We start from the raw sequence: 14,910 nt of genomic DNA, 5'->3' as shown, positions 1-14,910 counted from the left end.
ACTAATTATTTTCTAATTTTTATCTTTTATTAAATTTTTTATTATTCGTTATATAATTTATTCTTGTATGATAAAAATAATTTTTTATGATAGATGATTTTTTTTTCTTTTCCACTATCTTTCTTTTCTTTTTTTTTTTTTTTGAATTTTTATAGAATAGTTACATTCAATTTAAATAAAAAAAATTTATATGATCTTATTATCTATTAAATAGTGTTTTGTAAATATTATAATTATATAATTTAATAATTTTTTTTTATTTTTTATTTTAATCTTGATAATTTCTACAAGTGTTTTTCTATGCTTTAAATATCTTAAATATTTCGATGATGATTCAAAATGTTTGATATTGATTATTTCCAATCGAGGCCTTCATTTAATTATCTTTGAAAAATACATTCTAATCATAAAACATCGCAAATAAAATATTCTATTCTCCTTGGATTTATAATTTAAAAATTTAAAAATTTCAATCATGGAAAATTTTTTTTTAAAAAATTCATTCGTAGCAACTCGATTAAATTTTGATCTTAATTGATATATTTTAAAAACATCAATTATAAGCATTTTAAAAAATGATATTTTGTAAAACAGTTAATTAAACTTTTTTTTATTTGCATTTAATTACTATTTACATTTAAAGATAATATTTATATTTAATAATATAATAATAAGTAAATATTTTAATCATTTTTTGTGCCAAAATATTATATTCTAATATTTAATTTAATAGCAAAGCAAAATAATATAAAAACTTGTTTTAACAGTTACTAATTTTCTTCACAATTGGATTATATAAGAGATTATTACAAAATTTACAATAAATATTAAAAAATAGTTAAATGAAACAAACCTTGATTCAATTCTAAAGAATTAATTGTATATTTCTTATATACGAATTTCGATTTATAAATGATTTTCTGATATTTTATACTAATTTATATATATAGTGAAACAAAATATAATAAAAAGTTTTTTAATCACGATTGAATTTCACAAATGATAATTTTTATAAGTCATATTTTTATGAAGTCATGTGAGAATTTATATATATTGGATAAGTTTCAAGATAAAAAAAATCTTTATTATGTTAGAACATATTTTAATTTTATTTTTTTATTATTTCATATTTCATTTTTATTTTTTTTTTTTTTTTTTTTTTACATATTGATTATTAAAATAAAAAATAGCTTTCATCTAATATCTCTTTTTTAGAAAAGATAAATCTAAAATCATTAATAAAGTAAAAATAAAAAAGAAATCAAAGAATCAAAAATTATAATAATTTCTGTAATAATAATTTTATAAAAATCAAATATATTATGTACTAGAAGTATATAGAATATATTTATCTATAGAATAAAGGCTTTATCCAAATATATCATAGACAGTATTCTTATATCATAACAACATTCTTCACAGAAGTATATTTATTATTTAAAAATTATTTTATATCTTTTTTTATTATAATTATTACATTTATTAGAGTATTATTTTTGAATACAAGTGTCAATTATTTTTATTTTTAATTTATTTCAAATATCTATGTTATTTCTCTTTTATGTATCATCATCTATATATCATATAATTATTTTATTATAAGAATAATTTAATAAGAATAATTATATACATGTACCAATATATACTGAATTTTAATTTTATCTAAATTAAATTACTATATTAAAAATTTAATTTATATTTATTATATTTATATAATAATATAATAATAAAATAATATAATATTATATTTATATATATATATATATATATATATATATATATTTAATTTATATTTAAAAAGTTTATTCTCTTAGTAACAGTCAGCGCCATCTCTCTGTCAATAATCTAACTTTTTAAGAAACTGAAACATGTAATGATATTATATATCTGATTCTACTATATAACTTAATTTTTTATTATACATTGAATTTCTAAAATTCTAAAATAATCAAATTAATGATTGAATAAGATGAAAAATTTATAGAATAATAAGAATATATGGAAACGATATAATGTAAATTTAAAATATATTTTATGCTTAAATTTAATTATTTTAAAATACATTTTAAATATCTATATTCAGTAACTAATTGTTGTAAACAATTGATCAGGAACATTTATCATATGATTCCATTTTCTAAAAAATATAAATATCTAATCGATATCGATATAAAATATTGATATCTAATTTAATAATTTTATTAATTTCTTTTATATATCTCGCATACAAATAATTATTAATGATACAATCTGAAATTATGAAGAACAGTAGATATCAAAGAAAAATTAATCTTGTATTTTACATCATTTAAATTTTTTTTTATTTATTTATTATTTTTTACACACAATTATTATAAATTTCTTTGTATTTAATAAGAAATTCCATTTATAAAAAATAAATCCCATATTTATATATATATTTATTTAATAATAATTATTTTTAATTCATGCAACTCTTTAATTTAAAATATCAATTTAAAATATTTTATTTTTTGAATATACTTCTCGCAAGTTCATACGAATTTAAGGCACTATGACTCTACATCTGTTCTTAATGAATTTAGAACCTGGAGGACATCTAGGAGGAACATCAATAATGTATCTTGGTTCCGGGACTAAATCAGCAGATCGTGCTTCCAATGGTTGCATATCATTGCTAACGGCTTCACATTTTGATGGAATAATTAAAAGTATAACAACAAAGCTGAATAGAAGAACAGTAATTAAGTGTGTTGCATTTTTTGAATAGTTCTTCATAATTCTTCTTTAATGTTGATTTAACTCCTTAATATTTAATTTCAATTTCTCGTAATTTTTTCTAAAAAGATTGATGTGATTATAATGTTGTTGAATATTTATTTTTATTTTATGTACAACATTTTATATATAATCAACAATCAATTTTAAATAATAAAATAATAGAAAGTAGAAAATTTTAATGTTCAATCGTGGAGAATTTTTTTCTGAAGAATTCATTCATGGCAATTCGATTAAATTTTGATTTGTATTTTAAAAAAAAAATCAAAGTAATATATTAGCATTTTAAGAAAAAATATTTTATATTATAGTTAATACTTTTTTTCATTTATATTTACATTTAAAAACAATATTTGTATTTAAAAATAAAATAATAGAATAATAAATAACAATAAATAAATAATTTTATCAATTTTTGTAACAAAATATTATATTTTAGTGTTTAATTTAATAGCAAAGCAAGTCACAAAATGATATAAAAATTTGTTTTAATAGTTACTAACTTTCTCCATAATTGAACTATATAAGAGATAAATTTGCAATAAACATTAAAAAATATTTAAAAGAAACTAACCTTGATTCAAAAGATCCAAGAGATTTAGTTGTATTTTTTTGAATATGAATTTTGATTTCTTGACATTTTATACTAGTCAATATAATAAAATAAAACGCGATAAAGAATTGTCACGATCGAGTTTCACGAATGATAATTTTTATAAGTTATATTTTTATTATGTCACAGAAGAATCCTCCATTACATATGTTTTATTATACTTATATTAGATAAGTTACAAAATAAAAAAAAATCTTTATTGCGTTAAAATATATATTTATTTCTTTTATTATTTCTTTTTCTATTTTATTTTTTTTTTTTTTCCTTTTTTTTATGTATTTTGTCTTTCATAATTCATAGAATCAAGAAAGAAAATTAATCCTTAAAATATGTATCGATAAATAAAAAAAAAAGAAATAAACAAAACTAAATGTTAATTAGTAAATATATACAAAATGTTAATGATTATATAATTTTCTTATATTTCCCAAATTAATCAATGATCTTTAGGATTTCTGAATTAATTTATCTTAATTCAAATAGTGAAATCGCATTATTTATCCATGATCTCTGATTCAAAATTCAATAAAAAAATCATAATCTAAAAAAAGATATAAAAAATAAAAGCGAAAGCTCTTAAGCAATTCTTCATAATTATTTCTAAATATTGATTCCAATTCGTATTTTTTCTTATATCTTTATGTATTTTCTATAATAAACGTTAATAAAAAATAAAATAGGACTAAAAATTCTTACTATTTCTATAATTAATTATATCATTAATTAGATTAATTTCAAAAAATATAATAAAAATAAAATCAAACTTAGAATAATATAAAATTATCTATACTCTGATAGATTCTAGCTAATTGACCAATGTTTTTAATAATTTTTAACTATTAATAAAACTCAACGAAAAATTTTTATTTCTAAAATCTACGTTTCTACATTTTGGAGGATGCTCTCTCTATATATATATTATATATATTAATTATTTATCTATCAATAAAATTTTTAATTATTAAATATACACAAATCGGAATAAATATAGTTCTATATATTTTTATAAATAATTTTTTATTTATAAATACAATGTGTATATTTTAAATATTTTATGTTAACTAATTCATTATTTATTCATGTTGGTTCTTATATAGCTTGACATTAATCAATAGAACGTAAAAATAATCAAACAATTGCTAATAAATTCATTTTTGTCATGAACTAAATTTATGATTTTTTAATACTCAAAATTTAATAACAGAAATAAATTTTGTTCTGGATAAATGAAAAAACAAAAAAAAACTATAACTAGTATATAATGATTTTTATTACGTGACTGAAAAATAGCATCCATGACGCGAATTAAATTCGAAAATCATAGGATTCGACGAACTGAGATGATCCAATTATTCGCATTGTTTTTCATTGCCATAAATTCGAGATACCTCGTTCGTTCAATGAAAATTATTTCGAACTGCGTTATACTATAATTAAATATAGAAATTTTGAAATGCTCTATATTTCAATCAGTTAAAGTAATTAAAATATTTCCATATATCTTTTTATTGATGCATGTTGAAAAAACAAAATCTCTTAGAAAAAAGATTCTTTTATTATATAGTTAAAAAGAATAAATTGTTTAATAGATTAAATTTATTGATAGTCAATATATATTAAATATATACTATTATCATTTTGTAAAACATACATAACTATAAAAAAAACTATTTGCAAAAATGTACACGAAACTATAAATTTCGTGTAATAATAAAATAAATAAAATGAAAAATAAATTGAACATCGATTATTAAATCAGCCATTAAAAAAAAAAATATTAGATAAACTCTTTTTTAAAATATATTCTATATATTTTTATTCTTTATACTTTATTATAGTATATTATAAAATATATATAAGTTGTACTTTATTATAAAAAACATTTAATCGTTAAAAAATTATTTATATAATCTATCTAATCATTTATATTATATTATATTATATCATATTATTAAAAAACAATCTTTTTCTCTTCTTCTCTCTTAAATTATTTTAATAAATAAAGAAGAAAAGAAAATCGCAATTTCCATCCAACTGACACAATATTTATTCAATTCCAGGTGGTGTGGAGAAATCACAGTATGGTCAGCTACCGAAACAAATACTCAGCAAACATGGTTTCGAGGGATGTCTCGCATCGTTGGATCTTAGTGGCGAGAGTACCAATCTGATTTCCGACGCGGTAGTCCCTAGCTCTTTAGTAGAATCCGGTTGCGATATGTACGCCAATCTGCATCCTGGCAAAAAGTGTACACACGATGTATGCTCGAATCATGGCACGTGCGTCCAACAATGGAACAGTTATACATGCGATTGTGACATGACCAGCTTCACAGGGCCGACGTGTAACGAAGGTAAAAAACAAAATGCATATTTCATGCGTACATTGATCTTTGATTGATTGATCTATGATTAGTTAGAGTACAATCAGTTACATATCAGATGCATATCTTTTTGTATACTTTGTATATCTTGTGAGATCAACCAAGAAATCGTGTTAATAAGATCAAAGAAAATTTGATTTCTTACAAAATTTTGTGAGCTTATAATAAATTATATAATCAATTATAAATATCCATGTGATATTCTGATTGTATTGAGTTATACTATTGAAATGAAGAAAGATTTTGAATTAAAATAAAATGAATAGAACAGATAATAGGCAAAGCAATTTTCTTTTTTTGAGAAAATATTATTTTAAGAAATGAAAAAGTTTGTCCTTTTTATTTTTTTAAATAGAAATTTGTAATACAGCAAAATAAAGAAAAATTTTTAATATATAAAATATCAGATTTCAATCTATGATTCATTAATAATAAAAAATGTTAAAACTTTTGAATCGAAGTTGAAAATTAAGAATTCTCCATAAAAATTCCCATTATGTTTTATATATACATAAATTTTTTTTGAGATAAAACTTTTCAAATTAGATGAGTTTTTGTTATAAAATATCATATAAAAGTTTTTATGATTATATTTTTATGAATGGAAAAATCATTGCTATGAATAGAAAACGAATAATCCTACTGCAAACACATTTGTATTGTTCTTGTTTTTATTCAAGAGTTTTAACTAATTTTTTATTCTATCTCTTGTTTATAGAGAAGTTTATGGAGATATATTTATTCTATTTATTTATTTATCAAATATCAAAAAAATATCGAAAAGTTCAATTTCTAAACTTAAATTTTTCGATTTTCTATTTATTTTATTAAATATTTATATTTAATAAAATAATTATATTTTTGATATAATAATGTAATATTGAAATTTTACGAGTATACTTATATTTTATGATGTAACTTGTTTTGTTGTTACGCACAGCAGGTGCGCTGCATCTGTGCTTTTTTCATAAAAAAAAAAAGAATAGATTGATTCATGTTTTTAAAATATATTTGCATCATACTGGCAAAGGTAAAATAATAAATCAATTTTAAAACTAACTCGATTTCTATAAATATATTTTATGTCTCAAATGTTTTTGAAATTAATAGCTTTTTCGATGTTCTATTTTATTATAAAATTTATTATAAAATTGTTGTGTATGAAAATTTCATTCAGGATTGCGTGACGAAACGAAATATAGTTACCTATTTTGTGAGATACTCTGTATCTGATTACTTAAATCTAGAGCACTCAAGTTGAGTAATGAGTAATGATCGCTATTACTGTAAAAATATATGTTACATACTGAATATTTAAAAAAAAGTAACATATTTAAAAAATTTGTTTAATAAATAAAGTAATAATAAAGTTAAAGCAATCCTTATGATAGAATTAATGCATTATAAATAAAATTTCTTCTTTTTCTTTTGAAATATCTTTTTTTTCTTAAAAAAAAAATCGTTTAATAAATTTTCAGATTATTTTAAATTAATTCAAGTTTAATTTATTAAATCAGAGATTTTTAATCATATTATACATATAAAGATTATATTGATTTGTATTATTTTCAATTGAATATTATAAAGATTAAATAATTTGATTTTTGATTATTTATTAGTAAAAATTATTAATTAAAAAAATATTCAATGCAAAAAATATTTTAATATATTAAATGTTTGATATCATATAATTTTTAAATGCATCAATTTTTTGCATTAATATTATAAATGCTAAAATAGAAAAAAGAAAAAAAAATTTTAAGCTTCTAAAGTTTTCTTTGATTGATTTAATTCTAAGCTTTTTTTATTTAATACATGCAATTGTTCTGTTGCAGAAGCGGCGGCTTATGAATTCGGACCAGGAAAAGGAATCATTACGTACACCTTTCCGCCGAATCAAAGACCGGAAATGAAGAAAGACACTGTGGCTTTGGGCTTTGTAACAAGCGTAAACGATGCTGTACTCGTCAGAATAGAATCTGCTTCGAGCGACGACTATCTTGAGATTGAAATTGTTAGTAGTATAATTTGGATCGTAGTTTATAAGCTAATTATAATTTTGTCACGTTGGTTTTCATTAAAGATGAAAATTTAAAATTTTACATGTAAATTCTATCGATTATATGTTAATTATATCATGTAAAATTCCAAGTTCTGCTTGAATATATTATTTCATGTTGAATATTCATCTGGAATATGTAATGCAATTTCTTATATAATAAAATATTATTATAGTATAATATTTAAATATGAAAATAACTCAAAAGAGATGTTATATGTATAATTTTATATGTGAAAATATTTTATGAAGATTATTAACAACAAAGCAATATGGAAGATATTTGATGCATTTGAATATTATAAAATTTAAATTATCGAGTAAATTTAAATTATTGCTAAGTAAAAAAAAATATTTTTAATTATAAATTACTTTACAAAACATATATAATACATGGAAATAATATTAAACAAATTTAAGAATATTAAATGAAATTTATATATTGAATATTATTTAATCAATTAATTATTAAATTTAGAATTATATAATTTTTACCAAAATAATTAATAACATTTTTCCTAAATATTATATTACATCAAAAATAGATTAAATTAACTTAAAAAAATTAAATGAAAATATATAAAAAATTTATTTTATAAACATAATAAAGTTTATAAAAATATTATCAAGATTATAAAACAAGCAAAAAAAGACATATGTAAAATAATCTAAAATCTAAAATAAATTTATATTTAAATTTTTCTTAAGAAATTGATAATTCATTATGAATTTAAAACAAACTATTCAGAATTTTAATTCAGAATATACATTATATAAATTTTCATTGCTCATTTTTATAATAATTTTTTAAATAAAAAATATTAAATAAAAAAATAGAAATAATTATATGTCTATTATATTAAAAAGTATATCCATTGCTCCAATTACTATTAAATAAACAAATACAAACGATAAAAGTAATTAATTTTGAATCAAATCGAACTTTTGATTTGATGGAATCAATCAAATCAAAAACACGAAATATTTTATCACATATAAAATTTTACGATACTTTTATTGATATTATTGTGTCAATTTTAATTAGATATTTTTTGACAAATATTTTTAATAAAATTTATCACTTCAATTCTTGAATTTAATATATTATACTATTAATACAACTATGTCAATTGATTTCATAAAAAAATTTTACAAAATATTTTTAGTTGGAGGGAAATGTGTTCGCCTTTTACAATATGGGCACAAACGATCATCCAATTGGTGAAGTCGGTGTAAAAGTGAATGACAATCAATATCACGTAGTAAGATTCACAAGAACAGGGCCAAACAGCACGCTACAGGTCGACGATTACAATTTGCAATCCAATCATCCATCCGGTAAGTAATGATCACCTTATTTATATATTATGTTTTTACATTGAAGCAATGATAATGATTGCATATCGTTTAATTGAAGATTTTGGTGAAAAAATCAAACAAATCCAGATTTTTAAATTTGAAAATTTTGAGAAATTGAATAAAATTACATTAAATCCTATACACATATTCTGATTCTTCTTTTTAAAAATTATATTATATCCAAAAATTATTATAAATGCATTAGATTTATCTAATTCTTGCAATAATTAATCGATTATATATAAAACAAATATAATTGTGGACTTGCTTAGTTTTTCCACCAAAGTTTTTAATTACATAAATTTAATTTTTAATAAATTTAAATCATAATTCAAATCGTCCATTATTGAATGAGTAATATAATAATATGTTCTACGTAACATGTTTTTAAATTTAAATTATAAATCTTTTAAATGATTTTAATTAAATAATTAAATTTTTTATTTGATTTACACTTTTCCTTCTTTATCAATTTCTTTTCATAATTTTTTGATCAATTTTAATCTAATAATTATAGAAATCATTGCACAATTTTAACTATATTAATTTTGAAATTCCACACATCTTTTATTTTTTAAAACGAAAAATTTCACACGAATATTGTTAGAAATCATAAACACAATCTAATTTATTTATCCTATGAAAGATGGCACAAAAATGATAAAACTTTAGATTTTAAAATATTTTAAAAAGAGTAATAGTACACACTATGAAGTATATTAACGATACGGTTGCCGAAGAGCAACTGAATGGAACTGAAGTTTCTGGGTCCCTTTTATAAAGTTCCCTCTTATTCATGGTCCCAGAACCGTGGGAAACTGATGACGTAGATAGGGTGAACGATCCCATGAGTTCTCACTGTTTTCGTGGGTATTGGTATGCTGAACCTTCTTGTCGTGGGAAATTGATTATGATTGTTGAGAATAGACGAGAAGCATTTAACAAATTGTAATTGTTGGAATAATTTGTTAAGAACCTATTGCATTTATTTGAAGAATGAATGATTGAAGCATTTATTAGAAACATTAAAATTATATAGAATTAAGTATAATTAATTTTACATAGAGCAACAATAGAACATTAGATTTAAATATTTGTTCTTTCTTGAATTTTTATGATATAATTTAATAAATATATTTAGTAATCAATTAAGTGTCAATAACATTTTCAATAATTGCACAATAATAATAACAAATTAAATTTTATAATTAATAATCATATTATATAATCATATTATATATATAATAAAATATTTTTATATAATATCTATTTAATAATAAAATGAATAAAAGTAATAAAAATTAAGTAAAAAATTTCTTTTTATTTACTTTGAAAGTATATTAATCTTAATGAAAAAACTTTATTTGAAAAATCTTAAGTTAAAAATAATTAATTTATTAATATAATACCAATAATATTATATTAATCATGAGGAAAATATGAAAGTAAAGAGTAAAGAGTTCATGTTTTCAGAAAAATTTAGCAAGTATTAAGAAAGGTAAATCAATTAAAAGATAAGCCCTTACCGGTGGGACCAGACCACTTTTGGAAAGTACCTCTATCATATTTCTGTTGCCCTGCTTCTTAGGACTCAATAATTAGCTTTCACTTTTTTCTGATGCTCGTCATTGCGAGAATGGAATATTATAATATGAATTTCTATTGTTCTGCTTCATTGTACAATTTTTTAATAATATTTATTTAAAATTAGAAAAATCAATACTTTAATATTATACATTTAAACAATTAAATATATATACTTATATGAATCTTATAAAAATTAATAAATAATGAGAAATTTCATTAAAATAAATTATTTATTTTATGAAGAGTTATAATATATTATATATATTAATTACATATATAATTTAGATTCTTTACACTTCAATTTGGAGTGAAAAATGCAGTTGGAATAAATTTGATTTCTGAAAGGACTTGTATAATTGTATAAAAAAAAATTATCTTAAGAATTTTATATAAAATTATAACTACAATTTTATTTATTAAATCATATTTTAATATTAATTTTTCTTCTATAAAAACTTAACAAATTTAAATCAAACAAAATCTTTAAAACTAATGTTAAAATCTTAAAACTCAATCAATTTTTTCAAAGAATTATAAAACTTAAGAATCGTTAATAATTTATTATAATAATAAATGGTAAAATAATCAACAAAAAGAATTTCAATCTTATTTTATATTAAATGATAAAAAATAATCATTTGAAAAGAAAAATCTCTTAATACTCATTAGAAAAATGTAAAAATGTAATTCAATGATGCATATTTCAATATAAATTCAGAATCCAAGTATTACATATACAAAAAAAGCTTAGAAATTTGTTTTAACTATTCAACTACAAGTTGAGGCAGAAGCCATTGAAACGGAAGAATCCTATACAGCATGGTTCCTCCAAAGTTCCTTCAGAAACATACCTACGGAACTTTTCTGCTTTCCTATCTCTTGAGGGCATGTTAATTGGCTTGTGAGTTTTTAACCCTTGCCCACATAAATCGTTGTCACTGGAATTTCAACGGTTCGTCCGTTAACTTGCTAGCGTTTTCTAACAACCTACTCCATTCCTGTTCCCTAACGAAGCTTTTTTTATCTACGAATAGACCCAATTTTTTATGCTCATCGAATTAACGAATGAATAATGTTGTCCCCTGACATCTTAATCTTCTGGAAAACTATCAAGGATAATAAATTACCAGTAATTAACTGATATTCATCGAACTTTATAGCCTGCGTAGCATTCAAAAATTTATCTTCTCTTAAATTATTTTCCTGGCTGTTGGAAAATCGTAGGATACGATCTAGAATTTTCGTGAAACGTGTCTTCTTTTATTTTCTGAAATCCTGGCAGAGAAGGACAGTTAATTTGGTTTCACTTTTTTCTGAGACACCTTTTGAACTTTACCTAATTTCTCGTTTTCCTGCTACTCTGTTACTCGGTGGTTTTGTATTTCATTCTTTTTCTGATAAATATTTAACTGTGTGAAAGTTTTGACATAAAAACGAGTTTGTAAATAGAATTTGATTCCCGTTGATGATACTTCTCGAAATTTCTGTTTTCCCTTTTGCAATCTGCTCGAATTATATCTTATCGAACGATCAGATAGTTTAGAAAGGATCTGGAATATCTTAGGAAGATATAGAATCCTAATAAGTTATTCCTGAAAGAGTTCTTTTTATTTTTATACGAAAGAATGGAATATAGTTTGAAAAAAAAAGGAATATGTAATTCGATAAAATAATTAAAAGAAAATTATCTTATTATCTTATCTTTCTATTATTTATCTTATCAACTATTAACAAATATTAAACAATTTGAATTTAAGTATTAATTTAAACAACTTTTTTGTATTAATTTAAAATCTTTTAAATTATATTTTACTATAGAAAATATGAATTGGATTATTGTTCGAAAAAAAATTATTTTGATGAATAAAAATTAAATTTTATTTCATAGAAATAGAATGTTTAATTACATTCATAAAAATAGAATTATAGATATATTTACAAAAGAATTTCTTCGTTTTAAATTTCTATTATTATAAAAAAATTGGATGAAATATTAATTTAATCTAAATCAAGATATTAATCTACATCGAGATTCACAAAATTGAAATATAATTCACCAAATTTTCTCAAAGATAAAATTTTCCATTTTTTCAAATAGATTTATTCTTAATTTACTTCTAATTCTTCAGATTGCAAAACATCTTGTACGTTTATATTATTAATGGCTTGGAATATTTCGCATTCCTTCTCGATAAATTGTAAGAACTTCATTAAACAAATAGATGTCGAATGAAGATTCATCAAGAAAAGTTCACCTCTATCGTTTTACTGTGGTCCCAATAGCCGAGACGGAGATAATTGGCGCGCTCATTAAACTTCTCACTTAATTTCACGATGACCTTTTTCCTCCTTAGTTTCTTCTGTCGACCGTAAATTCTTCGAGGCAATTAAATTTCTCGAGGGTATGCCGTCTAAATTCCAGTAATATCTGGAATTTCACTCATTGGTCACCTGTGAATTTTCTTGTTGAGAAATCACGAAGATGGCTTCCTTCGAATAATTAAAAGATTAATGATTAATATATAATTATAATAATCCATTATAAAAATCTTTGCTTGTCGTTTATTCCTTCCTTTATATTGCCTTTCCTCTTATTTAAGGAATGTTCATTTTTTAAATGGAAGAGAATGTAAGGGAAAAGAAATTTCATTAAAATGGAAATAAATCTCTTAAAGTCTACTCTATGAAGAATGAAAAATTAAATAATAATGTAAAATTTATGAGAAATTTTTACACAATACATTAGATATAATTGAGACATTTGTACGATTTAATATTTACATGTATATTTATGAATCTGTATTATCATACTAATTGTATGATAATTGTTTGATTACTTAGATACTAATAAGTCTAAACTCAGAGAATAGAAATATAAAATTTCTCATCATTATGACGACATAAAATGTAATTTTCATAAAATGTATTTATCATAAATAATAATGAAATCATTTAAAATTATTTATCTTACTGAAATCAAATTAAATTAACATAGAGACTTATTTACATTTAACTTTAGAAATTTTATATATTATATATTATATTATAATTATATATTTTTATTGATATTTTATTACAGAAATAGAAGAATAATAGAACTTTCTCTTCACTCACTTTTTACACTCTAATCTAATATCTAATAATTCTTTATACTATTTTCACGAACATTATATCAACGTATTCCATTTGTATATATACTTGACCAATTTTCCGGAAAACACATTTCCAACCTCCACATATTTTGCACTTCATACTATCCTGTCCTTGCAAGCTATAGGATCGATAGATACCTGAAAATGTCCTTCTTCGTTCCCAAATTCCTAGAGTTTCTCTAAACGTATGGTATCCTGATTGCAAAGTAAATAACATTCGGTAAATACACAATAATTCTAACGAAATAAAATAATCGTAGGGAATCTTATTCGAGAAACTATTCCATTGTAATAAAATCATTTCAATATTCTATGTACTAGAATTGAAATCGTAGGTATTTCCTTAACACGAGCGCTTTCGTTCGAAGAAACAACGAATCTATGCATCTATTCACGAAGGAAAATCGTTCACGTTTTCCGCCGTTTATGCTTTCCCGATCGGTGACTTTCCGCCTGCCAATTTTCCACGATTTTCCATATTTCCACGCGCAGCTGTTGGAACCTTCGCGCTTTTCTGAAATCCTGTTCGTAAGGCAAACAATTCGGAGAACACTGTTCAATGAAATTGGAAGTGAAAGACACGTGCCACCATCGAAAAGATTTTCCCAGGTATTCTCTCTTCGATAATCTTATGGTATCCTATTAAAAAGCTTCGTGGAAAAAAAAATAAATACGATAATTAAATTCGACTGAAGTGTCCTTATCCATCGATTTCACCTTCTCATTCCATAATATCCTGATATTAGTTCGTTAAAAAAGTAGACTGTTTCCCTGGACCAATCAAACTTTTTAAATATATTTATACTTTTCTAATTTTCCTGATTCATAGTTTCCTAATGAAACATCCCCAAAAGCGAATCAAAAATTTTTCTGTATTAATTAAATCTAATACAATAGTCCTCGTAGTACGTCTAGATTTTTTATTTTCGTTCATGAGAATATCAATATCTTCAATAAGTATCATCAAAGTATAATTATTCTTTCTTATATTTGTTATGT

General features: G+C 21.5%; 2 protein-coding genes across 3 annotated transcripts in view; one reads left to right on the top strand and one right to left on the bottom strand.

Moving 5' to 3' along the window:
- Window positions 1–9,047, top strand: part of Nrx-1 (neurexin 1) — a gene marked incomplete at its 3' end in the record, with an annotated part of 337,998 nt that extends 328,951 nt beyond the window's left edge. Inside the window, 5 exon segments of the mRNA NM_001145740.1 lie at window positions 5,431–5,724; window positions 7,590–7,768; window positions 8,980–9,036; window positions 9,038–9,040; window positions 9,043–9,047. Coding sequence (NP_001139212.1) covers window positions 5,431–5,724; window positions 7,590–7,768; window positions 8,980–9,036; window positions 9,038–9,040; window positions 9,043–9,047 — 538 coding nt within the window.
- Window positions 2,302–3,467, bottom strand: LOC406145 (secapin). Of its 2 annotated transcripts, XM_016912278.2 has the most exons (2): window positions 3,332–3,467; window positions 2,489–2,818 (listed from the first exon to the last, which is right to left on the bottom strand). In XM_016912278.2, exon 2 carries the CDS (start codon window positions 2,755–2,757, stop codon window positions 2,524–2,526), a length of 234 nt encoding a protein of 77 aa, XP_016767767.2. In that variant the 5' UTR covers window positions 2,758–2,818; window positions 3,332–3,467; the 3' UTR covers window positions 2,489–2,523.
- Window positions 9,048–14,910: the final 5,863 nt, after the last annotated feature.

The sequence above is a fragment of the Apis mellifera genome, linkage group LG5 (assembly GCF_003254395.2).
Source record: "Apis mellifera strain DH4 linkage group LG5, Amel_HAv3.1, whole genome shotgun sequence".
In the NCBI taxonomy this organism is placed as follows: Eukaryota; Metazoa; Arthropoda; class Insecta; order Hymenoptera; family Apidae; genus Apis; species Apis mellifera.
Note: the sequence above shows the minus strand (reverse complement) of the source record. Positions and strands in the feature narration are given on the sequence as shown.

What these genes read in the sequence shown, in the direction of transcription:
- LOC406145 (XM_016912278.2), bottom strand. Translation starts at nt 2,757, where the DNA reads ATGAAGAACTATTCAAAAAATGCAACACACTTAATTACTGTTCTTCTA.